General features: G+C 40.6%; 1 protein-coding gene across 1 annotated transcript; it reads left to right on the plus strand.

Annotated features, from left to right (window-relative positions):
* Window positions 1-25,439, plus strand: GPR174 (G protein-coupled receptor 174). The gene is made up of 2 exons (XM_025180032.3): window positions 1-434; window positions 17,639-25,439. Exon 2 carries the CDS (start codon window positions 18,234-18,236, stop codon window positions 19,218-19,220), a length of 987 nt encoding a protein of 328 aa, XP_025035817.1. The 5' UTR covers window positions 1-434; window positions 17,639-18,233; the 3' UTR covers window positions 19,221-25,439.
* The last annotated feature ends 439 nt before the right edge of the window (window positions 25,440-25,878 follow it).

The raw sequence follows: 25,878 nt of genomic DNA on the forward strand, positions 1-25,878 counted from the left end.
AATTCCCATTTAAAAAAATGTTCTCTGTTACTACAAAATTAGGTCAGATTGTGAACTATTGTCTACCTGATTGGAAGACATTCAATGTCCTATAAATAGAAATGGTCACTTTTCCTTCCCTCTTTTGAGTGTAAAGATTGCATGCATTTTGAACTGCAGCTTCTCATCATTCGTCCGTGCTGCCCACTGGAAAAAGGAAACAAAGTGTGCAGACTGCAAGTTGCTCTCGGATGTTATTATGAAGCAGTGACAGCTCTCTACTACAGGCATTCTGACCTCAAATATACTCTAAAATCTCTCAGCAGTTGCACTTTTGTTTTATATATCAAAGAAGAAGTGGAAACTGTTGCATTCGATCGGTAAAGGTAGTTTCTGAGTGATTTTTGTATCAAAAGCTATCAGAGTTAAACAGAAACGAGGAGAGACTGCAAAAGGTAGGATTGTTGCTTTTGGGGGGGTTAATTAATAATCTTTGCTGTACATTTTTCTTTTAAGAAGTTTGGCTTCATACTGCATATTTCACTCACTTGGCAAGATAACATGGTATGAAAGAATCATTTTTAAAATGGAAGAGGATAGAGAATTTTTTTTAAAATACAATTCATGGAAATAGTAGGAGGTTGTAGTGCTGAAGAAATGTAGATAAAGGAGTAGCATCAGAGCTCAAGAGGGAAACTGGTCTTTTTCTGTTTAGCTGAAGGGCAGATTTCTTCCAATGTATCTAAAATGATTTGCATAATCAGAGTTATGAAACATTAGTAAAGTTTATTTAATTTTTAGCTGTAAAATTTTAAACCAGATTTTCTACTGCTGTGACATGGCTATTAAGAGAGAAAGAACATTTAAAAAGGGACACAAGAAACAATTACAGTTTTTTCCCAGCCTCATAAGTTTCATAGCTGAAATCAATGAGATTTCTAGAATTTTACTGACATTTTGTAAAAGAGAAAAGTTAGGTTTTTAGAGGGAAACATGGAACAATTTCAACAAATCTCTCAGTAATCTCAGGTAGCTTTTATATCTATAAATAACACGTAAATATAATTAGGTACATTTGTCTAATGGATTTTTATTAATGGAGCTCATCCTGTATAAGACAGTGCCCAGCACAGCATATTAACTCCTCATTATTTTGTACCTGAACTGGAAACCAGGTAAAAGAAAAGTTCCTTTTTATTTCCATTCCTACTTTTCCAGTTATTTTGAATACAATATTTCCTGTTTGGGTTTTACTCCTTATATCTTTCCAGATGGTCAGATACCAAGATGATGTATAAAAATGTAGGTAAATAGCTTAACACTGTCAGTGCACAATGACATCTGAAACAAAAAGTTTAGGTATCTTTAAGCACATGGCTGAACTCACAATGGAGAATGTAAACAGAACAGTCTGGCTAAAACTCCTATTGTTTTAATGCTGACTGTAACTCACCTTAATAAAAGGACATACAGTAATAAAAAGAAGAGAAATGTGTTGGTTAGCTGAGAATGCACTTTGTCTTTTTTACATATGGTAAATGTTAAAAAGGGGGAAAATATTAGCTAAGAATTCAAATGCAAAGCATTATATTTCAAACTGAATTAAACCAATACTGCATAGTTTTTTGCTTGAGTTCTCAGGGAATTTATTAGGCCAAAATTTCCCTCGCCCCCTCCTCACCACACCATTGACTCATATACTCTTAAACAGGCCAGTTTGTCAGTCTCCTTTTGACTAGGTAGGGAAAGCACCAAGAGCAAAACTTTTCAAGCATCTGTCATTGTACCAGTGAATGTAAAAGCTGGTATCTTTTGAGAGCACAGGGCTGAGCCAAGCCGGTGAGCACATCCTAATTATTACAATTTTTAACTCCATGATTTTCTTATAAAGCTGTGAATGGATTTGATTTCAGTGCATGTTGTGCCTGAACAAGGATGCCAAGATTAGGCCATTAGTCTTGGTACTGAGATAGCACAGGTTACTGAAGTATGAGCTTCCCCTCAGCTCTTCCAATGAACCCTAACCTGACTCTCAACACCCCTTAAAACTCAGTTATGAGCAGATTTATTTCTCTTGAGCAGAGCTGCCAGTCATGCTGAACTCTGTAGCGGTTACTCTGCATGCACAAATGGTGGCTAGAACATCACCACTATAACTTTCACTTAGGCTCAAGTCCAGATTCCAGTATTTGGAAGTGGGCAGGCTGGATTCTGGGTAATGCACAGGTTGGGGTTGGAAGGGAGCAGAAGTAAAATATATCTCCCAAGGCTTGAAGCAACAGTAGAATTGCTCTGTGATGGCTTATCCAGCCCAGTGGGTAGAACAGAATGCCCAAATGCCTGGAATAACCTCAGGGGACCCTTATGTAGCACCTCCAGAGGAAAGGATTGGCGGATTCACACAGTGATGGATTCCTATACCCTAAATATGGGCTTTCTTGCAGGAATCCCATCTAGTGTTGTCTGGTTTGCAACTAGCTTCATCAATCACATCAGTGCAAATGGATCCTCACATTAGAACCTAAGAGTGGCCATATGAGGTTTTTCTGCACGACTGCTAAGTTATGTCACTCACGGGTATGAAAAAACTACCTCGAGCAACATAACTTACATTGACTTCACACGGCTATGCCAGTGGGAGATGCTCACCTGTCAACCCAATATTCACCTCTCATTGAGGTGGATTAATTATGTTGACAGGAGAGCACTCTTCCATCAATTTACAGTATCTTCACTAGACCTGCTTAATCCACACTGCTGCATAGTGAAGACAAGCCCTGAGTCACTTTAATGGTCCATTTAGCCCATTATCCTATCTCTGCCAGTGACCAAATGCTTATGGTATTTGGAAGTTTAGGGACACCAAGATCATGTGGTTGCATCTCTGACTATCTTGGCAAATAGCCTTTGAGGGACATATCAAATTCCTTTTTTAACTCACATCATCCTCTGGCAATGAGTTCCACAGATGGACTAAGTGTTATGTGAAGAATAACTTCCTTATGTTAGTTATAAACTGGTAAGCTATTAATGTAATTGAGTGACTCCTAGTTTTTTTATTATGTCAAGGACTAAGTAACTCTTCCTTATTGACTATCTCTACATCATATCTTTTTGTAAACCTCTATCATATCTTTTCTTAGCTGTCTAAGGATGACCAGAACTGCATCCAGTATTCAAAGTGTGAGAGTACCATGGGTACCATTAGGAAAGAGACAGATAATACCTGGTATTATGATATTTTCTCATTTATTATCTGTCTCTTTCCTAATGCTTCCTAACATTTTGTTTAACTGCTGCTCCCCATTGAGCAGACGTTTCAGAGAATTCTCCATTAAGACTCCAAGATCTCTTTTTTGAGTGGCAACAGCTAATTTAGCCATGGGATTTGTTCTGGATTTGCCCCCTATTGCACTGATCTGGACTTGATCAAATTATATTTGTAGAAAAGTTTATTACTTTTCATTATAATTGTTTAATTGTTATTTTTAAAAATAAATCATCCCTCTGGATTCAGGCAAAGAATTCAACTTACAGATTGCTGGTATCATCATCAGTCATATTTTCCTCCTAACTTATACAATGCTCTGTGCACAACCTGTGAGTTGGAACTGGATAGTTTTGGCAAAAAAAAAAAAAAAAAAAAAAAAAAAAAATTGCCATCTTGTTTAGCAAGGTCCACCTACAAATCTTGAGGTTTGCTTGGAGTTTCAGGTTTATTCCTTAAAAGTGCTTGAAAACTCCTGGTGAAACTTGAGCAGGTACATCTCTATACCCAAGGCTCTAAGAAACCAGAGGGTTTACCTGGTTCTGTTCCCCAAAACACCATAGAACACTTCTTACAATAAGCCCTGTGACTAGCCTTTATATTAGGTGCTTTCTGGGATAAGCCCAGAAGTGGTTCCAACCAGCTAATGTCAATTGACATTCTCTCCCTTCTTGGGATCACCAAAGCTGACAAGCTAGGCCATTCCTTTCCTAAGTAGACTTCAGGGGCACTGGAAAGCTAGACCTGGTCTTCAGATGGCCTCTTTGAGTCCCATTCAGGAACAGTAGGACTGGGGAATGCTCTCTGATCTCACTGCTGCCTCTTAACTACCCACTTGCTGCATGTTAGCACTGAAATGTCTCACAATGCCCCGTACTATAATTGTTGCTAATTAGCTGTGAAGTATGGGTAATCTGCGTTGCATGGTACAAGATGCAAATAAAGATAGGCCCAGGCCCAAGGAATATACACAATCCCAGTTTATGATGGAATTTGTTTAGTATGATGTACTCTGGATATCTGAGGAAACAACACCGGGGTGGAACCATAATCCCTATTCCTGCAATTGAATGGAGATGGGAAGGGTAGGCAGGCTTGCTGCTAATATTAATAGCAGTAGTGTCTACAGCCCCCCAGCTGAGATCAGGTCCTCATTGCACCAGGAACGGTCCCTACAGATAGTAAAAGATGGACATTCAGTCTAGCGTAGGTGATGTTGGAATGAGTTCTGGGGAAAAGGCCAGCCAAACACTTGCTGATCATCTCACAAGGGGAAGGGACAAATTTGTGGCCATCCCAAAGTAGAAGTCACAGCTCACCCCAATACTTGAAAGCAGAGGTATCCTGGGGCTCTTGTTGGGAGTAGGGAGGTTGTGTCGAAGGAATGAAGTTCCCAGACACGTTTAATGTGGTTTCGTATTTTAATCCTGAAGGCTCAGCCAGCCTCAGTGAATACTTACAATATAGCTAAATTGGGAAGGCCCTAATTATGAATTAAAAACTATATCAATCATCAATGTACAGGGCACTTTCATTACCACATCACCTTTCTATAGTCAATCCTCACTGAAGTCCAATCACTTCATGGGTAAAAATAGCAGTTGCTTAAAAGCATAGAGGTGTACTTCATGACAATTCAGGTCAGGAAAGGGAGGAGAATGCTGTATAGAAATACCGGGGAAAGAAATATAGGTAGCAGAGTGCAATTATATGAGCTGCGATTGATTCAGACAGGTGTAACAGTCATTCTCAGAGAAAGCTTAAATGACCTTCATATTAGTCTCACTGAAAAGACACCGTAAACAGTGCAATACCTCCATGTGCTGGACAGGCACAATAGTCAATCCTGATTCAGAAGGGGATCATAAATACAGAATCACAAACATCACTTTAATTAAAACAAAAGACAGGACTACGCAGCACTTTAAAGACTAACAAGATGGTTTATCAGGTGATGAGCTTTCGTGGGCCAGACCCACTTCCTCAGATCAAGCTCATCACCTAATAAACCATCTTGATAGTCTTTAAAGTGCTGCATAGTCCTGTCTTTTGTTTCAGATAGACCAGACTAACACGGCTGCATCTCTATCACTATCACTTTAATTAGTATCTAGGGCCCTCCTTTTTAAACACGGACCCAGTTCAACGTTGCTTAATTTGCAAGACAGAATCACAGAAGCATGTGGGATAGCTAATTGCCGAGAGCTTGAGGCTGCTTTGCAACTGTCTTCTGGAATTTTTAGCTAGCATTTTCTTCTTCCAGCTTTTGATTCTTGCTAAACATCCATATGTTTTGAATTATGCCATCGGTTTTCACTCTTTTTCTACTGTGGACCCCTAAAATGTTGAGCAGAGGTGCAGATCTCATTGGACATTTCAGACATGGTCTGCAGATCCCCAGTACTCCCAAGTTGAAAACCACTGCGCGAAGAAATTTATGCACCAGTTCCCAGAGCCTGTGGGAGGAAGTACAAGGCCCATTGGATAGATGTGTTCAAAATGTGCTGTGTCACCTGACCTGATTTACTTGATAACTGAAATACAGTAAACTGGCAGTTGAGCTAAAGTCAGGCATAATGTAAGGAAACAGAGAGATACCATGACGATGAGGAATCCATAATAGGACAGACTGAGGAATAGATGGATTAAAAACTTCTTCATGTGTTTACACCAATGCTCCAAAATCCTAAATGTAAAATTCACACCATGTTCCCTAAAGCAGATATCATCGTCCACATTGAATCATGAACTAGATCAGTAATTTTCAAACTGTTTAGGTTGTGTAATCCTTTCCAAGTGTATTCAACCACACACCCACCTCTGAGACAGACACGGGTGATGGACGGGGGAGGAGATGGAGTCACTTCCCAACCTGATTTCTACATTCTACTTAGCAACAGTTTCTAAAGTTCTTTACCTGTGAAAGAAGCCTTCCCCACAAGGGGTCATGGAAGAAAGTTTGGGGGCAAGTGGTGATACCTGGTGGCTCAGGCCAGCCCCACAGAGCAGGGCTCAAGGAGGGAATGCCACCTCCATTCCTTGACTCCACCAAGCCTGTCTGGACTGGGGGGTGAGGGGAGGGAGAACAACCAAAATTATAACTCAAAGGGAGTAAGGGTTAGCTCAAAAAGTTTGAAATGAATTTCTGCGTTGCATAGAAAAAAGGAAATGTATATCAGTGCAGCTGCAGTTTTAAATGAAAGGAGATTAAACACTGATTAAATTTCAACAACTAAGTTGTCCTCCCTTACAAGGATTTTTCTCATGTAACCCCTGGTGAGAGCTTGCACACCCTCAGGGGTATACACATCTCTGTTTAAAAACCATGCCACTGCGTGAAGTGGCAAATAATCTGCAGCTAAAACCAAAGAGGCCATTAAGGCATGTCTGCTTTTGCATATATTAGGTAAGACTCATAAAGTGACTATCAGGGGGTTATGTTTTAATTTTTAAACATCCAAATGACAGTCAGTCCAGCTCTATTTTTCATATATTTCACCCTGCCCTCCTCAGAGGAACTCTCACTGGCTACAGTACATGTAGGATCTATAGATTCAGACCCTTGTCAAAGTCATAATTGTGTATCTGAATTTATAGTAGAGTGGTACATTTAGAGCTAACAAAGTTCCATAGCTATGAAATGCCACCTTCCCACAAATATGGAAGCATGATCAGTGCCATTCTCGCTATTCATTCCAATAGGAATGCTGATTAACAGAGAAAGAGGAGTTAATATTTATAAAATGAAAACTCACTCCCATCCTCCACAACTGATTTCACCTCAGGTTCACAACATGGTATGTATTAAAAGACAGAATCATGAATTATTAAGCTTTGATTATTGATTCATGAGAAAACAGCTTTAAATTTTAAGTTATCAATAAATCACACAAAACATTTCCATCTCTCCTCTTCCAGTAAGGCCAAGACAGTGTGTGGACTAAAATGTATTTGGCAACTTGACATATTAGAGCAACAGCAAAAATTCTGGCTTTATGGACAAGAATCTTAGTATTTAGGGTTCATATACAGCGTAATTCCTTCAACATGATATAATATTATAAGTATCTTCTGTTTGTTCTAGCAGTAAGAAAACATAGGAATTTGGGGTTTCACATGCTGTTTCAGCTAACAGACCTCAGCTGCTTACAGCAAAGAGAAGTATGTTAGGAGCTGAGGATACCTAGCAGAACCTTAATGGCCACTTCTGAGAGAAACCTGTTTTGGGGCTAAGGTAAAGGAAATCTCAGAGAGGTTGTCTCCTCGTGGAAATTTCTCCTCGGTTAGTCTCTCAGAGGATGCAGTTTGTCTCCTGCCCCCACTGAATGAGATGGAAAAATAGAGAAAACTATTTGAAAGAGAAAACTATTTCTTCTCAGCTGACATTTTTAGAAAGATAACAGCCCCGGATAATCAACACGCTGGATTTTATCAATATTACAGTATGACTTGGGCTCCCTAAAACTTATTAAAAGAGGCAATTCCTGGCCTGAAGAGGTTATAAAAAATAGGAAGTGCCCAAACTTGAGGGTCACCACCCCACCCCCCTCTAACTTGGCCCCTGTTGTCATCATAGGAGAAAAAAGTTGAAGCATGTGACATTCTTAGTATTATGTTTCTGTTTACATGGCATTAATAGGACACAGTTATTTTTTGCTCATTGCTAGTCTCTATATTCAACTTTATAGGCTCCATAAGAGAAATAGGAGAAACAGAGGGGCATCTCAGTCAGCCGTGACCTCAAAGCCACTATCCAAAGAGTAGATCAGTAATTAGCATCTAAACATTGTGTACAATACACCCGATTAACACTCCATCCACAATTTTTTTCCAGTGCTACTTTCTATTATGCTACAGCACATACATTTATTGTACATGTAGCAATGTGTGTATGAGTGAGCGACACAGAGAATTTTAGCAGTAAGTACCAGCTGGTAAAGGCCAGCAGCAAGTTTCAACTCTGCTCCCTTGGAGCAAGAAGGACTCTGGGAGGTAAAATGCCTGCTTGAGTGATTCCTAGGGTGGAGCATCTTACTGACTACTTCTTGCTCAGAGCTGTGCTTAATGGCACAAGTTAGCATGGGTGCCATTTCAGATTTTGGGCAGGAAGCAACTTTAATCATGATTTCAGGGACTACTTAGACACCTGAAAATCCCTTTTTTTTTTTCCAGATAGCAACTTAGAAATTAGCTGACAGGATCACTGTATCTAATTCCTATATAAAGGAAGAATAATATATATAAACAGTAGTTAAAGACATATTTTAAGTTTACAAGTGAATTTAGAACAACCAGGAGATAATACAACACGATATTTCCAATCCTAAACCTTGAGGTTCAGTTTTGAAGTCTAAAATCTGCTCTGTATCATTCTCTCTTTCTTTCACACACACACACACGCAGACAGGCCTGGTCTACACTACAAGGGAAGGTCAAAGTAAGATATACAACTCCAGCTACATAAATTATATAGCTGAAGTCAATGTATCTTAAATCCCAGTCCACCCAGAAGGAGGTTGAGGGAAACACTCCCATCGGCTTCGCTTACTCCCAGTGAGGATGAGGAGTACCAGTATGAACAGTGGCACCCACCCTTGAATTCATTTTAGTGGGTCTATACTACATCTGCTAAATTAAACCCAGAAAATAGACGGTGGCAGTGTCATTCTGCCCTGTATTGTAAATGTTCCCACACACCGTTACTGCCAATATCTACTCTATTTTAGTCAACTATTGTTCACTTCACAAACACATAATTACTTAATAAAAGAGAAAAAAAATGTAATCGTATAGGTTAAAATTAAGGACAAAAATTTATTTTGGCACATGCTTATGAATCAAAATCATATATGTGACTCAGTATTAGTATCAGAGTTGGAACTGCATTTTTGTATTAATTTTAAGTTATTTTAAAGATGCATTTTAAAATACAATTTGAAAATAGGCATCCTTATGTGCAGTCTTTAAAGTTGTATGTTTAGCTACTTCTTTAAAATTGGCTCCACTGAGTAGAAGCTAAATTTACATTCTAGAACGACACTCTTATTTGACTGCATCATTTTAAATAATGAATGAGAAAGAACAATATGGTAATAAAAGCAATAATGATAATTACTCCAGCCAGGACAAGTTAGGGTATGTCTACACTACCCCGCTAGTTAGAACTAGCAGGGGTAATGTAGTCATCCGCAATTGCAAATGAAGCCCGGGATTTGAATTTCCCGGGCTTCATTTGCATAAAGCTGGCCGGTGCCATTTTTAAATGCCGGCTAGTTCGAACCCCGTGCCGCGCGGCTACACGCGGCACGAACTAGCTAGTTCGGATTAGGCTTCTAATCCGAACTAGCTGTACTCCTCGTGGAATGAGGAGTACAGCTAGTTCGGATTAGAAGCCTAATCCGAACTAGCTAGTTCATGCCGCGTGTAGCCGCGCGGCACGGGGTTCGAACTAGCCGGCATTTAAAAATGGCACCGGCCAGCTTTATGCAAATGAAGCCCGGGAAATTCAAATCCCGGGCTTCATTTGCAATTGCGGATGACTACATTACCCCTGCTAGTTCGAACTAGCAGGGTAGTGTAGACATACCCTTAGGTATTTTAGTATTCATTACTCAAAGAATCAAATTTAAGCATGAGAGAAATAAAATTATGACATGCACAGATGAATGTTCAGACTAACAGTATGTAATCCTTAATGAACTTCGAAAGAGTAAAATTACAGAGAATATATGGCTATGTCTACACTACAAGGTTTTTGCGCAAAAACCTGCAGAGTGTGCATACCTCAAGTGCATTTTTGTGCAAGAAAAAATACAGTAAATCAACAGGATAGAGGGTTTTTGGCGGTAGAGTTATTCCTTTTCCCAGGAGGAATAACTCCTTTTTGCACTACAGCTCTTGTGCAAAAAGGTTTGTGTAAATGCTCTGCAGGGGCTTCTTGCACAAAAAGAGCTTATCAGAAAAAGCACAGCTGCTCTGATGGCCATTCTGTGAATGGCCATCAGAGCTTTCTTGCGCAAGAGTGTCCATGCCGTGTGGACGCTCTCTTGTGCAAAAAGCTTCTTGTGCAAACACTTTGTAGTGTACACATAGCCCGTGTTTATTGCACTGATTGACAGAAGGTACTAAGAAGCAGCAACAATAATATGTGTGTTTTGTGTGTGTGTTTTGTGTGTGTGTGTGTGTGTGTGTGTGTGTGTGTGTGTGTGTGTGTGTGTGTGTGTGTGTGAGAGAGAGAGAGAGAGAGAGAGAGAGAGAGCATGCTGTCTCTTTAAGCTGAGCATTCAGGAATATGAACATTTGTTCTATACAGCAGCCGCTGCAGTCCCCTCTCCTGAGTCAGAGGAATGAATGCAGACAGGCTCCCTGTCGCTCCAACTCCAGCTCAACAGAGACCCACTCAAGCATGGCTACCTCTTTTGGGGTGACTATAATCCGTGCAATCCACCCTCCCTTCCCCCCCCCCCCCCCCCAGTGCTACCCCTTGGCACTGCAGTGCTCTCTCTGGAGATGGGATGTGCACTGCAAGCAGATATCTTGTACAAAACTTGGGAGCGGGGGTTGGGGAAAAAAGGGAATAGGGGCAGGTGCTCCTCCACTCTCCCAGAATGGCACCCCTGTGAACCACCCCAAAGCTTTGTCTCATTCTACAGCACCCTGGTTCTGCAATCCCCACTCATGTGACAAATCATTATGGGCCAGATCCTGCCCTATTCTCAGAACGAGCGGTACCTTACTCGCATGTGCAAGGTCTGCTGGATTTGCTAATTCTGTTCCAGGATTTGAATGAGCAAGTCATAGTGGGCCATGAGCTGCTGGAAATTAGCAACACTCCATTGAAGTCTCTGAACGATTTCCACCATTGGGGATCTGGCCCAATATAGATAAGAGCCCATTTTCTGTGTGAAGAAATGCCCAATGCAGGAAATACCATGTAACCTATTATCATGAGACTCCTGATTTGAGTTTAAATATCAAAGTCAAAACACCTGTTCTGCTGTGCACAGTGATTGAATTGACCCTTATTTGCTTCCCCTTCCTGTAACCTCGATCTGTTGATACTATATGAGGTACAAAGATAGAGACTGTCCCTTTTTGAAGGTATGGGGAATATCTAGCGCATTGCAGGCACTACTTTAAACCAATAATGGACAAATACTGTGATAATACTGTATGAAAGATGTGATTAATAACTTTTTATTAAGTGTAAAAGATAAGTCTCTGTACTGTGCCTGCCAAAATCTGACCACTTACATAAAAATATTTCCACTTAAACAGGAGAAACAAAATAGGGGGAAAAGGAAGTTACTTATGGTTTCTAGTTAGACACAGAAAGTCTTTGTAATACCATAAACTGAAGATTAACAAGCATGCAGCATATGTGAAACATGATTTCCACTTTTAGCATCTTGCTGGTTTTAGCATTGTATTTTTGGCTAAAATGTCACACATTTTTGTCTGGAATTTCCCAGTTACAGTTGCTTATATTGCTTGTATTTTTTCGTCTGGTAAAAGTTGTAATTCTTCTCAGGAGCTGATTCAAAATATCACATGCATCTATAGATGGAATCCCTGGAGTGAAAGCGTAATTTTTTTTTAAAAAAAAAGCCTTCAATATTTGATGTTGCTATATTTCTCCAGTGTCTCTCGAAGCTCCCTAGTGTAAAGGGAGAGGGACACACTCCTATAGCCCTTTAGATTAAGATTGTCTGGAGAGTCAAAGGGAGTTTGGTGCCCAGAATCTAGCTTTTGAAGTTATAATGTCTTTGATGAATTATGCTATGTTGGGTAATGTCTATTATTTAGTGCAAAAGTCATGGCAGTGTGTTAATAATGGAATTAAAGGAAATATTTCAGAGGAGTAAATACAGAGCAAATGACAGTGACATTCAAACAATAGACCAGAATGGAGAAAACATTGAGGCTATTTTAGTCTGGCACTGTTTCACTTAGAGAAGTACCGCCATCCATTTTACCAAAGTTGTCTGTATGCATGCACAACATGTGTGACTGGTATAAGCTGCACCACTTCCTCACTTGCATGTGGGCCATTGATTTAGGGCCAAATCTGTTTACCTTACTCATGTAGGTAGCCCTAGAGCAGTAATGTGAGTAAGATTTAACCTTACTGAACAAATGAATCTTGTGGGGAACCACCATGCAACAGAGGGCTTATAAAAAACATACATTTAAGAGGATATTTTAAAAAATGAAGGTGTTTAGGTGCTGAGTTTGCAAACACTTATACTTATTTTATTTCTTGAGCATTGGCAAGTAATACTACTGTTATGCTCAGGAAGGCAAGCAAAGGCACTGGTTGGGAAGCACAGACACAGGCTATTGCATTGTATTTACTTATTTATTTATGTACGGTTCTACAATAATAAAAAGGGAAGACTTTCCACAGGTACCTCAAGACTCCTCACAACAATAAGAAGAAAACTAAACAGAAGTGGATCCTTATCCAATTAGGAGTTATGGGAGCAAACGACTATTTTTTTAAAGAGAGCTGGATAAATTTCTAAGTGTGATTATACAATCAGATTGCTTGTGATGGTAGGGCGCAGGGTTTGACAGCCCAGAGACTCATGTCTGGTTTACATCTTATGTTCCTAGAGCTGTCATTCTTCAGAGTTTCAGCAGCCACTAGCAGGGCTCCAGAAATGAAGTTTTAATTTTCCCAATTTTTTTCTTAAATATTCCTATGAAGCAAGGCTGGAGATGGGTGGAATGGATCAGGGCTCTGAGGTGGCACTGAGCAACCTCTCAGGTGCTTGGCTGGCTGGAGTTTGCTGACATGCTTAGGGTCTAACTCATTGCCATATGTAGGTTTAGGGATCAATTTCCTCCAGTTTGGGGGCGGGGAGGGGAAAATCCTTCCGCAGCATGTGGAAGGGGGTTATTTGTCAGGATGCCCTAAAGATAGCTCATTTATTCATTACCCTGCTATTGCAGGGTCTCGAGCCCTGGTGCACCCCATTTCCTTCTGTTCTTTGCCTGTAGCACATATTAGTATAGCTTCCTGTGGATCTCATTTCCTTTGTTCTCATGTGCATTTTTTGGTTAGTGTGCGGGTGCTGGGGGTGTTAGTGGCCTGTGGCCACACTAAAAGGTCTAGTTGTCACTTTTAGCCTTAAACTCCCTGACTCTATTGTGCCCCGGCACATAATACTGAACTCAGTGCAAAACAAAGCACTTTTTCCACTCCATAGATCTAATTCTCTCCATACTGCATCCCACAACAGACATGCCTTGCAGAGTGCTCTTAAGGCCAGCAAACCTGGGCTACATTGGACTACAGGCAGGGAGGCTGATAGATTTGCTGGGACTCAGGGCAAAGTGTATGTGTGGAGGTGGGAAGGGCAGCTCCACACTCCTGGAAGCCTTCAGCAGAAAGGGCAGGGCTGGCATAACCAGCCCTCAGTACCACCTGGAGCATGCCACACTCTCCCCACCCCCAGCCCACAGAGCCACCCAGAGCATGTGTGACACTCTGGCGGTGACTTAGAGGGCCCCGTTGGCAGGCATGGCCACAGGAGAAGGCAGTTTATCTAAGAGCTGTCAGCCATCCCTCACAGAGAACACTCCACCACTAATTCTCTCAAAGTGACAGGTACTCAAGTTTGAATCTCTGCTAATTGCTGCTGCAATAATATGGCTGTAGAGGACTGGTAACCTCTCATATGAAGGTTCCAAAACATCTGGGCTACGTCTAGACTGGCATGATTTTCCACAAATGCTTTTAACGGAAAAGTTTTTCCGTTAAAAGCATTTGCGGAAAAGAGCGTCTAGATTGGCACGGATGCTTTTCCGCAAAAGCACTTTTTGCGGAAAAGCGTCCGTGCCAATCTAGACACGGTTTTACGCAAGAAAGCCCCGCTCGCCATTTTCGCAATCGGAGCTTTTTTACGCGAAACAATACCGCTTTGTCTATACTGGCCCTCTTGTGCAAAAGCATTTGCGCAAGAGGGCTTTTGCCCGAACGGGAGCAGCATAGTATTTCCACAAGAACACTGACATTCTTACATGAGATCATCAGTGTTTTTGCAGAAATTCAAGTGGCCAGTGTAGACAGCTGGCAAGTTTTTCCGCAAAAGCAAGTGCTTTTGCGGAAAATCCTGCCAGTCTAGACGCAGCCCTGGTGTTTTGTAGACATGGATTTATCATATACTAACCAGGGCCAGCCCACAACATTTTGGCACCTGAGGCAGGGAGCTCAAATGACACCCCCATCACTCCTCTCTTGGGCCAAAACTTTGAAAGGTCTCAATTCTCTGGGTCCTAGTGGCGCTCCCTCTCCCCCTCCTCCATAATCTGGCACTTGAGGCAGCCGCCTCAGTTCGCCTCATGGTAAGGCCAGCCCTGGTAGTAATATTATATTCATGATGCTTCCAGCTACTCATTTTGTCAGCTGCAGGGAACTTTACCCCAACAAAACACTGACTGTGGGTATTATGCTTCACTTGCTTTTTCTATGTGAGCAAACGTTTACTCAAGTATCTAGCCTTCATTGTACAGTATTTTACCTTGAGTTTTGTACATAGATTTATTAAGAGCACTGGAAGGAAAATAACAAGGAAACTCTCTCTTAACTGGTTGGCTGTAATTATTATTAAACACTACTCTATTAAAAATTTCACTGGACTATATTATAAGACAGTTTATGCTACTAGAAGAAACATTTGAGGTTTGTGAAAGGTTTATCATAATGAACCAATATAGAAAAATTACTTAAATAAGTTTTTTTCCTTAGTGGGTTGATTGCTAAATAGGATAGTGCGGTGGTTTTCAACCTATGGTCTGCAGACTTGTGCAGGTCCACAGACTATGTCTAAGGGCCCGCAAAAAGTTGCTGTTATCATAGATCAATGGTATTCAACCTGTGGTCTGAGGATCCTGGGGGTTCTGCAGACTACATCTAAGATTTTCAAAAAGGTGCACGCTTCCACCTGACAGTTTTAAGGGTCCACAAAAGAACAAAGGTTGAAAACCACTGGCACAGTCAACTGAACTACAAATATTGCATCTTCAAAATTGTTTCCTTTTGTGGCAACTGTTACATTTTTCAAAAATCAAAGATGGCTCCTTCCTTTTGGTCAATAACCTGGTGCAGCCTTTGGCCATCAGAACTATGGAGTGGTTGGGTTCAAGAAGAAATTGTGGCTGAAAATGTGTTTTGGTTTTAATCTACTTCCAAGTGGGACAAAAATAATCTCCGTTTCTTATTTTGCTAGCAATTAAAAATCTACAGGGAGATAGTTTTAAATTACAAATGTGAAATTTGTTATTGCCAACAAGTGCAACACAAGCAACAGTCAAGATGGCTATACAAGATTTTTAGAAACAGTAACTAAAAGAACCTCAAATTTAATATAATGTATATAATCAGTGACATCATGGCTGTGTCTACACTGGCATGAATTTCCGGAAATGCTTAAAACGGAATACTATTCCGTTTTCAGTTTTTCCAGAAAAGGAGCGTCTACATTGGCAGGCTGCTTTTCCGGAAAAGCCCTTTTTCCGGAAAAGCATCTGTGGCCAATGTAGACGCGCTTTTCCGGAAAAGAGCCCCGATCACCATTTTCGTGATCAGGGCTTTTTTCCGGAAAAGACTACTGGGCTGTCTACACTGGCCCTTTTCCGAAACAGTGTTCCGGAATAAGGACTTATGCCCGAGTGGGAACAGAATAGTTTTTCCGGAATAGTGGCTGATTTTGTACAGTAGAGCGTCGTTGCTTTTCCGGAAATTCAAGGGCCAGTGTAGACAGCTCGCAGCTTATTCCGGAAAAGCGGCTGATTTTCTGGAATAAGTGGCCCAGTGTAGACACAGCCCATGTGTTGAATGAAAATCCCATTAGACCTGCAACTTTTGTGAGTAAATACCCTACAGAATTTCTGCTTGTGAGATGTTTTAATAAACTTTAATATCAGCAACTTCTAGTGATAAGGTAGGGTGGAAATGCAAGATATTATTGTGACACCAACTGAAAGGAAGAGCAAACATGTAGCTGTTCTTTTATATGCAGTTTCAAGGGGAAACCTACTAACTGGTTGCCAAAGTAATTGATGGAAGAAGTGAAACATTAGTGGAAAAACTTTGCTCAAAACCATGTTTGCAGAACACAAAATAGGAGGATGAGCCACCACTTTGTGACGTGACATTCTAGTTTATTATAACAGCATTTGCACTCATGGAAAAGTCAGATTTTCATTTACACGAGAAACAGATTCTTTTCTGAAATGTGGAGGTACAAATTGTAATTCTATGGTTTCAATCAGATGGAAAAAGAAAAGGAAGTGCTCCTTTTGGTTAAACATGAAAATTCCTTTTGTGAATGACTTCTGGGACTTGTTTCTTAAATTTTGGGCATTTCTGGCAGCTTAGGTTATTTTACCATTGCAAAATTATGGAAACAAAATATTTTACTTAACATTTTTTCTTAGGCACCAAGTTCAATACTGGTACCACTCTACTGACGTCAGTGGCATTACACTAAGGATGTATTTAGATGAATGTGGTTATTAGCATAGAGGAAGACGTAGGCATTTTTTGAAGAACTCATTACTTTATTAGTCAAGCAGCATGCTGGACTCCATTGCAGAGTCCCAGGCATGTCTATTGGCATGGCAACTATAGGGTGTGTCTAGACTACATGGCTCCGTTGACGGAGCCATGTATATGAGTTTACTAAACATAGCAAAATGAAGCGGCAATTTAAATAATCGCCGCTTCATTTACATTAAAATGGCTGCCACGCTGTGCCAATCAGCTGATTGTTGGCACAGCGCTGTAGTCTAGACGGGGATCAGCTGATCCCAGCACCCTTTGTCATCAGATCCTTTATGCCTCGTGCAACATAGTCTAGACACACCCATACAGTCTGTCAGTACCTAGGCACACAGGGTGATGTAGTTTACAAAGCCCCCTTGTCAGGATGTCTGCTGCACTAACAAGTGTAAGAAGGCATAATGAGTGGTTCCTTTTAAACAGATACCTCAGTTAGTGGGAGAGAATTTGATAAAACCACATCATTATTGTCAAATAAGATGAACTAGGGTCCGAGAGGAGTTCTGCTTGAAGACACATTACAAACTCCTGGATTAAATGATGCAATTGCACTGATTTGGCTGTTATGTACTTTCTTCTTATTCTTCAGTGGCCTTGCTCTCATTTTCACTAAAAATAACAAATGACTTGATTTTTGTAAAGTGCAGAGCACTTACTGATCTTATTGAACACAATGGGAGCGGTGGTGCTCAGCATCTTAAAAACCAGGCCCATCTTAGATCAGAATTAATTTAATGTTTCTTCCAAGTTTTCATATATCTTTCAAAAACATACTCCTGTGTGGCATTATAACAGTAAGCAATTTTCCTCTTGTTTTCTTTCAGCTGCAGGTCTACAGAAGTTTTCACATTTGGGGGTTGAGAAAGCTGTCTGTGAAATGCCTTCAGATGGATGATTTTTGAGGATGGTATTGCACATGTACTTACTGTTTACAGCACCATTTAGCAAATGCTCCTTATTTCCATCTGCATCCTGCCTTCATGCTGAGCTTTCATTTTATCAGCACCATAAGTAATTATATTCAAGAGGCATTTGAGAAGGAACGTGACCAGAGTCATACATGACTAACTCACCACAGGACAAACCTTCTTCCAAAATCAGAATAGATGACATAGAAACTGAAACCTCAATGTAAAAGTGAACCCGGAAGGAAATGTCATGTGTAGTTTCTACCTCAAGACAACATGGCCAGCAAAAAGCTTTGCCAGCAACAATCTTACTTAGATGAACACAAAGTAAACAAAACACTGTGAAGAATAAAATAATGCTATACAAGAAAGCAAGTGGATATAAAGGAACAAGACAAAGAAATGTTAAATTTGCAGCTTCCACAATATTTTTAGTTGTTACCTAGCTAAGAAATTTGAAGAAATTCTATTGTTAACCTAAACATCTCATTAGAGCCCACATCTGTGCTAAATGAAAATAAACATGACAACAGACAGCCCAATCTGTTACAATAATACTGACGTTAAGTGTTACTATGCAATTACATACACTTTGATTCTGATCCCTGGATTAATAGGAAATGTTTTAGCTCTATGGATTTTTTATGGCTACATGAAAGAAACTAAAAGGGCTGTGATATTTATGATGAATCTAGCCATTGCTGATTTAGCACAAGTTTTATCCTTGCCTCTAAGGATTTTCTACTACTTGTCTGGAATATGGCACTTTGGAAAAGGTCTCTGTATATTTTGTTTCTACCTTAAGTATGTAAATATGTATGCAAGCATCTACTTCTTGGTTTGCATCAGTATAAGACGATTCATGTTTCTTATGTACCCCTTCAAGTTCAGTGAGTACAAACGCATATATGATGTATACATCAGTATCGCTGGGTGGATTGTAGTCTGCATTGGCTGTTTGCCTTTTCCTCTTCTAAGATTTAATCATAATGAGACAAGTATTGCTAGTAATTCGTGCTTTGCAGATCTTCCCATAAATACCATTGACCTTTCCAACGCCATTGTGATGGTGACCGTAGGTGAGCTTATAGGATTTGTAACTCCTCTGCTGATAATTCTGTATTGTTCATGGAAGACGATCCTATCATTAAAAGAAAAGAATTCCATTTCCCATGACTTTGGAGAGAAGCAAAAGACTTTAAAGATGATACTCACCTGTGCTGTGGTATTTCTGATTTGCTTTGCACCTTATCATATCAGTTTTCCTTTAGATTTCCTTGTTAAATCAAACTGGATAAAAAACCAACGTGCCCGAAATGTGATTTCAATCTTTCATGCAGTGGCTTTGTGTCTTGCCAGTTTAAATTCTTGTGTAGACCCAGTCATATACTACTTTACTACAGATGAGTTCAGAAGACGACTTTCAAGACAAGATTTGCAAGATAGTATTCAGTTACACAACAAAAATTATGCAAAAAAGCATTCCAGAACTGTGTAATAAGGTGAAGTGATGGAATATTAATATTGCACTTTCTGAAATGATTCGAAGTATGTTCATCATCATATTTTTGTGGGCCAGCATATTGGGGAAAACATCTATTGATTTCAGTGAATGTTTGACTGATGAAAAACTGACAAAGGACTCGGGAATTGATCTTTTTCTTGCAAACTTTCTGTTTTTATTGAATTTAAACATGTTATGTTATATTGTATTATACAAAAACTTGATATGGTGCCCAATCCTGACATGGCCAAGCCAGAATAAAGTAGCTTTGTTCATGGGAAAGTGATGAGATGTGAGATTAGGTTTCATTTGTTGAAGAGAGATAAGGTAAGTGCACTAATTCTGCATTCAGCTATTCCTGTATATAGGAAAGGGAGCATAAAGTGTGTGATCTGCCATTGCCCTCCTATGTCAGCTTTCAGCCATGTGATATGCAATATACATTGTCCCACTGGTCACAACCACAACATGTCCATTTCTCCAACTCTGCAATGCCTTGCAGAAGCCTTCAGGGGATGTCTCATATATGTTCACATGCCCCTCAGAGAATTCTCTGTTACATTGGCCAACAGAACAGCAGAAATGCATCATTGCTGCTGATTTGTAATGGAATGTGCCTGAATAAGAAGGCTCAGTATTTAGCTCATGGTTAGGAGGCCATTAAGCCCCCAAACTGCACCTCAGTTAGACAAGTGTGTTGGGACCCAGATTGGCTGCAGAGCACAAATAGAAGTCCTAGCCAAGTAGAAACCACACAGTACTGTTCTCATGGCTTATGTAAAGAGGAGAATGTAATATGTTGGAGACATGGCCTGCAAGGCTCTATAGAGTACAAATTCTGTGCAGATTGAGTGCAACAGTCTACATCCACTATCCATCTCCATACCTTTCCATAATATCTGCTTCCATTCCATATTTTGGCAATGGCTGGCTGGGCTTGAGCATGGCCCAGCAAAGCTCTTTGACTTGCATTTTACTGTGTGGCCTAGATTTTGCCCTAAAAAAGAAGGGCTTGGCAAGTTGTTACTTATTTTTTGTGATAAACACTGAATTCAGAAACTTTGTCAAACTATGAAGCAAGTAGAATTGTCTTCATATTGGGTCAATTGCTCTTGTTGTTGGGCTCCTTACTCAGATCATGTTCCCTTTGATTTAAAAAAAATTTCCCTAAATAAGGACTTTAATATTTGGCCCCTTAAGTAAAACAATTATTATTTAATTTGTATAGAATCCCAAGAATCCCTTTAATGCAATATTAACCGTATGGAGAGGAAGAAGAAGTTCTTGCCTCAAAGATTTTACAATTGTCTCGTATTTTAAGTAGATCATGTTACACATTCCATCTTCTTGACCCTACGGTATTGTTGAATACACATTAAGAAAAAGTAAGCACCTCTTGTATTTTTACTTCTTTCTAGAATGTTTTTCCCTCACTTCCTGTTTTTAGTTCAGAGATGGAAATGCCCAAATACTATGAGAAAAATTTCACTGCTAATTTTGCAGACTCGAGTAAGCTTCCAATAACAGGCTCTACACTTCATAATGTTTATACCAAACCAAAAATATCAAATAAATCTTTTAAGGCTCACCCCTTGGTGAAGGTGCTGAAATGATTTCTTATTTATAACTGACATTGAATAATCCCTATAGCTACCTTTTGTATTGCCAGTCACATTGCAGGGGCATTTGCAAAATGTTCAATGGGAGTCCAGGTTTACGAGGCCCACATAGCAGGGCTAAAGTTGAAATAAGCTACACAACTTCAGCTACACCAATTGTGCATTTAAGCCAAAATAGCTATTGGTACTGTCTAAATAGCAGGAAGTCAAATGAAGAATACTTCCTTCAACTTCCCTTAATCCTTATAAAATAAGAGTTACAGAAGTTGGAGAAAGAAGTCCTCCAGCTCAACATTATTTCAAAATAAAGGCTTGCAGTGTAGATGCGCATTTTGTTATTTCAGAATAACGTCAGTTATTCCAAAATAACGCTGCTGTGTAGACATACCCTACAATGCCAAATTCTTGCCCAGTGGAAATGAAAGAGAGCTTCATCCCTGACTTCTCTAAGGCTAAAATATGGCCAGAGGAGTCTAAACTTTCTGAATTTTGCTGGTTTACATTTTGTAACGAAAAGTAAACTACTTCAAACTAAAGTATAATTTTAATGTAGAAGATTGCTGTAATTAGAAGCAAAGATATTGTATAATACCTTGGTGAGACTTTTACAAAGAAGGTTCAAACCTGCTTTTTGTTTTGATTAACTGATATCCTTAATACTAAATATTAAAAAACTGGAACTGCTGTTTGGACTTAACTCTGCATTTCACTGGCACCCTTCTGTGAAATTTATTTTGTATGAAATGTTTTAATGTTAAAAATACTGTGAAAATGTAGTTTTAATTTAATGAAAATGAGTTTTGCTCTGTAGGGACATAATTTATAAAATGTTTACTTTCCTTAGAACTCACTGTTGTGTAAGTTTAAGGTTGTTAGGATATACGGCTCAGTTTTATACATACACAGTAATCCTTTGTACATGCACACATGAGTCAGTGTGCCAGTATCTGTATTTGCCTGAGTAGGTAATGCTTAACAGGGTATTTCATGGAAATTGGCTGGGAAATTGTAACTTGTCAATAGAAATGGAAAACAATCTATTTTCCAGCATCTAATTAATATTCCCGGCTGTATATAGTTAAATAAAAAAATCCAGTTTTTATAAACTAGCTCATGATTATCTTGCTTATTTCATTGGTTTGGCATTTTAACTCTACATTAATTTATTTTTCTGATGATATTAGGGCCAAAGGTCTACCAGCTGAATGAAAGATGATGCCTATGCTACTGGATTTGGGTACTTAATGAGAATATTGCTGTAAGGATCTTATTTTTGCAACCTCCTCTGTAACATGTTCACTTTGCTACTGAAACCAACTCCAGGAAATTGAATTTTGCTGCTGACACCTGCCTGTCAATGGCACTACAGAGATCTTTGAAAAACCTCTCTCAATAGAGATCAAATAGCTCAATAGAGAGTAAAGTCCCACTTTTGCTGGCCAGTCATCACAGATAGCATTGGTTACTAGAGCTGATTTATTAATGACATTTTAATCCTAAGGATCCCCTAAAAAGATGAGTTCCAATTGATTCAAACAAATGTTTTCATTTTCAATTTTTTTGTTTGTATATTTATCTCTTTTTTTCTCTCTTTTCACTTGTGGAAAAGAAGTTGGGGGGAGAGTAGTAAAAGAAATTGAAAGGGGGGGAAATGTCAGAAAATTGACAAAATATAATTTTCCAGTTTTGTTAAAAATTGGCGTGTGTTCGTGTGTGTGTGTGTGTGTGTGAGAGAGAGAGAGATCACCAGAGCTATACTGGGTATCATAATGGGCCACATCTGTTCTTGCTGTTACTCTGCTGACTTTGGTGATATAAACCCATTAACGTGTTGTGCCCACGGTTGGTTTCAGACTAGGAACTCCTCCCTCCATCACCTCCTTCATGTTCTCTGCTAAGCACTGCAAGGAGTTGGACGTCTTCTTTCAAATGTTGCTAAGATACAGGTCTCCACTGCTGTCTTCCATCTACCTGCAGCTTTCACACCCCTGCATCAAATCCACCTAGGATCTTATATTCTCACAGAGCCATCTTGCAACCCAAATTGCCACCTCTGCCTCTCTACTTATTGTAGGATTTAGCTTATGGAGAGGCATAATTCCTTTTACATACTTTTGACCAAATGTAGTTCTGTGGAAAGTGGGCACAATTCCACTGAAGCTAATGGAGTAGTTAGATATCAAACTGACTAGCAAGCTATGAATGTCAAAGACACATGTTGAGGGACACAACATAGGACTGACTTCAAACAGCTACAGAAACATTTTTAAGAGTGAGGTGATGGAACCCAATACCCTTCCTCCTGTAAACACCCCAAGGCTCAAGTGGGGAGCTAAGCCCTGGCATGTAGGGCTGGCAACTGGGACGCTAGGTATGGGCCTGGCAGCTAATGTGCAGGGCCAACAGCTGGAAGCCCAGGTGTGGGGCCAGCAGCAGACCACCCGACACGTGGGGTCAGCAGCAGCGCTCCTCAGCATGTAATTCTGTTTTCAGGGGAGCCCCCAGCATGCAGGGTGGCAGCTGGGACTCAGGCATTAAGGCAGGAGCATGGGGGTGCTGCTGTTCCCCTTGAGCTCCTAGTTCCTGTGCCTATGCAGTTATACACAACCCTATGATCATTACATATTTAAGTGCTCTGAGTCGGTAAACCATGCTCTGTCTATCCCTCTAGGTTTCATTATCACACCCCAGCATAGCTTAGAAAAAGTGAATGCTACTTGCTTGGTTCTCAGTTTGGTAGTAAACTCCATGAGTTCATGTTCATCAAATGCTCAATGATCCTTAACAAGCCTTTACAGTGGGTCTCTGATCAGTTTTGAGGATACCAGAGTCAAGCTACAGATGAAAAAAATTCATTTTGCAGCAAGTTTCACTTTGTGGTTTTAAATTTGGCCAAAAACTAAAACAAGACTCTGGGGCACAAAAATACAGAAAACAAAACCAATACAAAATTTCATACGAATCACTCTCAACCACAACTGATGAATTTCACACAAAGTCCATAAATATGGGTTCGTTATATCCATACTTTTCCATGGGGATTTCTGAATATTTTTTTAAATGAGAGATCCATACAATTCTATGAAATGAGGTCTTGCAAGAAGCATAACCCAACATTTAAAGTTTCCCCCCACCAAGCATAAAGGGAAGTGAGGGCTAGACCTTTGCACATTTTGTGAATTCCTGAAAATCTCCACATTCCCTTAATCAATTTTGGATTAATGCTTCTTTTGTGGGCAATATAATGTGGCCAGCAGAATTCTGACTAAGTAGAAAAGTGGGAACAAATCCATGCTGCTCTTCAATTGACCAGAAGATCCATTGTTGAGAAAAGCATAGTGCTAGCTTCCACTTGGATGGAATGTAGGGGCACATGCCCCCCTCCTTAGACTTCTGCCAGGGGTCGTAACAGATTGTAGCCAGCAGCAGCCTTTTGGCACTGTGCAGGGTGGAAGGGATGGGGGCTGTTTCCAGCTTCAGGGGAGAATTGGGGGAGGAAGGGGAAGGTGTGAGAAAGGGGTGATCTGGCAGAGTTCATCTCTTTCCCTCTGTTACTGCTCCAGTGTGGCTGGAAACAACTTGTCCCTTACTGCTTGAACAGTGCCAATAGGCAACTAAAATCCATAGGTTGCTGCTGGCCACCAAGATAATCCAGCTGCCTCCTGTCCCCTGGCTGCAGGGTATTCAGGAAAGGGTTACACTCTAAGCATGCATTATGCACCAGGGCCCAGGGAACCTGACTGCAGGGACTTCAGTGAACTCAGCCAGAGAGGTAGCTCAGCAGAGGAGGGCATCTAGGATGGAGCAGGACCCAGGGTGGTGGAGGTGGGTGAAGATGGTGCTGAGCACCTGATGGTTCAAGGTGTGAACAGGCTGGAAACTGCATCCCCCTGCTACTCCAGAACTTAGCTGAAGGGCCGCAAGGATTCCTTGTTCCAGTGCTGTGTGGGGCTTTGGCACATGGAGGTCTCCACTTTTCCTGGCCAGCACTCCAGACTAGAGGGGCTTGAGTTTTCCCAGGGCACTGGCCCAGCCAGAGCCAGTGGGGGAAAGAAGGACCCTGTTGTCCAGGCTGTTGGTGAGCTCAGTGCTCTGATCAGGGGCTGGTTCTCCAAACTGCAATGGGAGCAAAATGTGCCCCATGGGGCGGTGTTGGGAGGGATATATATGAGCATCAGGGCTGGGAGGGGCAGGTTGAAAGGGAAAAGCAGAGAGAGGACAGTGAGAGGGGATGTGCATTAAGAGCTAAAGAGTGGGCATCAGAGGTAACACATAATCGGTCACTGCCTGGGATCTGCCTTTACTCACCAGCCACTACAGCCTGTGCTAGCTACTAAGAGGATGGGTGACAGGGCCCTGCTGGCTGAGAGCTGGCACACAGCGGGGGCTGCCCTGACAAACCAGTAGCTGGCCTCATACGCTGCCTTTTTGCCCCACTATCAGCCTTGCACACTCACCCCCATCATCTGGCACAAGATTTCTTCCCCCTTACTGCTGGCTGGCAGGCAGATGGTGAGTAGGTATCTAACCAGCAGCAGGGCCCACCAGTACGGATGGAGACAGACAGAAAATACAAGACGATTTGTGAATTTTTAACAAAAAGTTGGGACACGTGCAGGAGGCCTTAAATACAGGACTGTCTCTTTAAAAAAGGGACATTTGGTCACCCTAGACATGATGGATTGAGCAAATTTAATTTCCTTGTTTACAAGGGATGGAATGGTTTCATAATTTTGGGTTATGGAGGTGGAAATATTTTTATCTGTCTATTGGATTGCAAAATACTTATCTCTGTGCCTTTTGTGTGGGCTGGAAGAAAAAAGAATTAAAAAAAAGCAAACAGATCCTTTACTCTAATTATAATCAAGTAAGGAATAATCTATGGATCTGTTATGCATGTCTGCTCAGGGTCACACTAGCATTTCAGAAGCCATGTCTTCACTATGGGGAAGTTTGACGCTGCTGCACCCAATCTTCCAGAGTTCAATTTAGTGGATTGACCCGCTAAATTGAACTCAGAGGGTTCCCCCGTT

Source organism: Pelodiscus sinensis, chromosome 13 (genome assembly GCF_052426305.1).
Source record: "Pelodiscus sinensis isolate ZL-2025 chromosome 13, ASM5242630v1, whole genome shotgun sequence".
In the NCBI taxonomy this organism is placed as follows: domain Eukaryota; kingdom Metazoa; phylum Chordata; order Testudines; family Trionychidae; genus Pelodiscus; species Pelodiscus sinensis.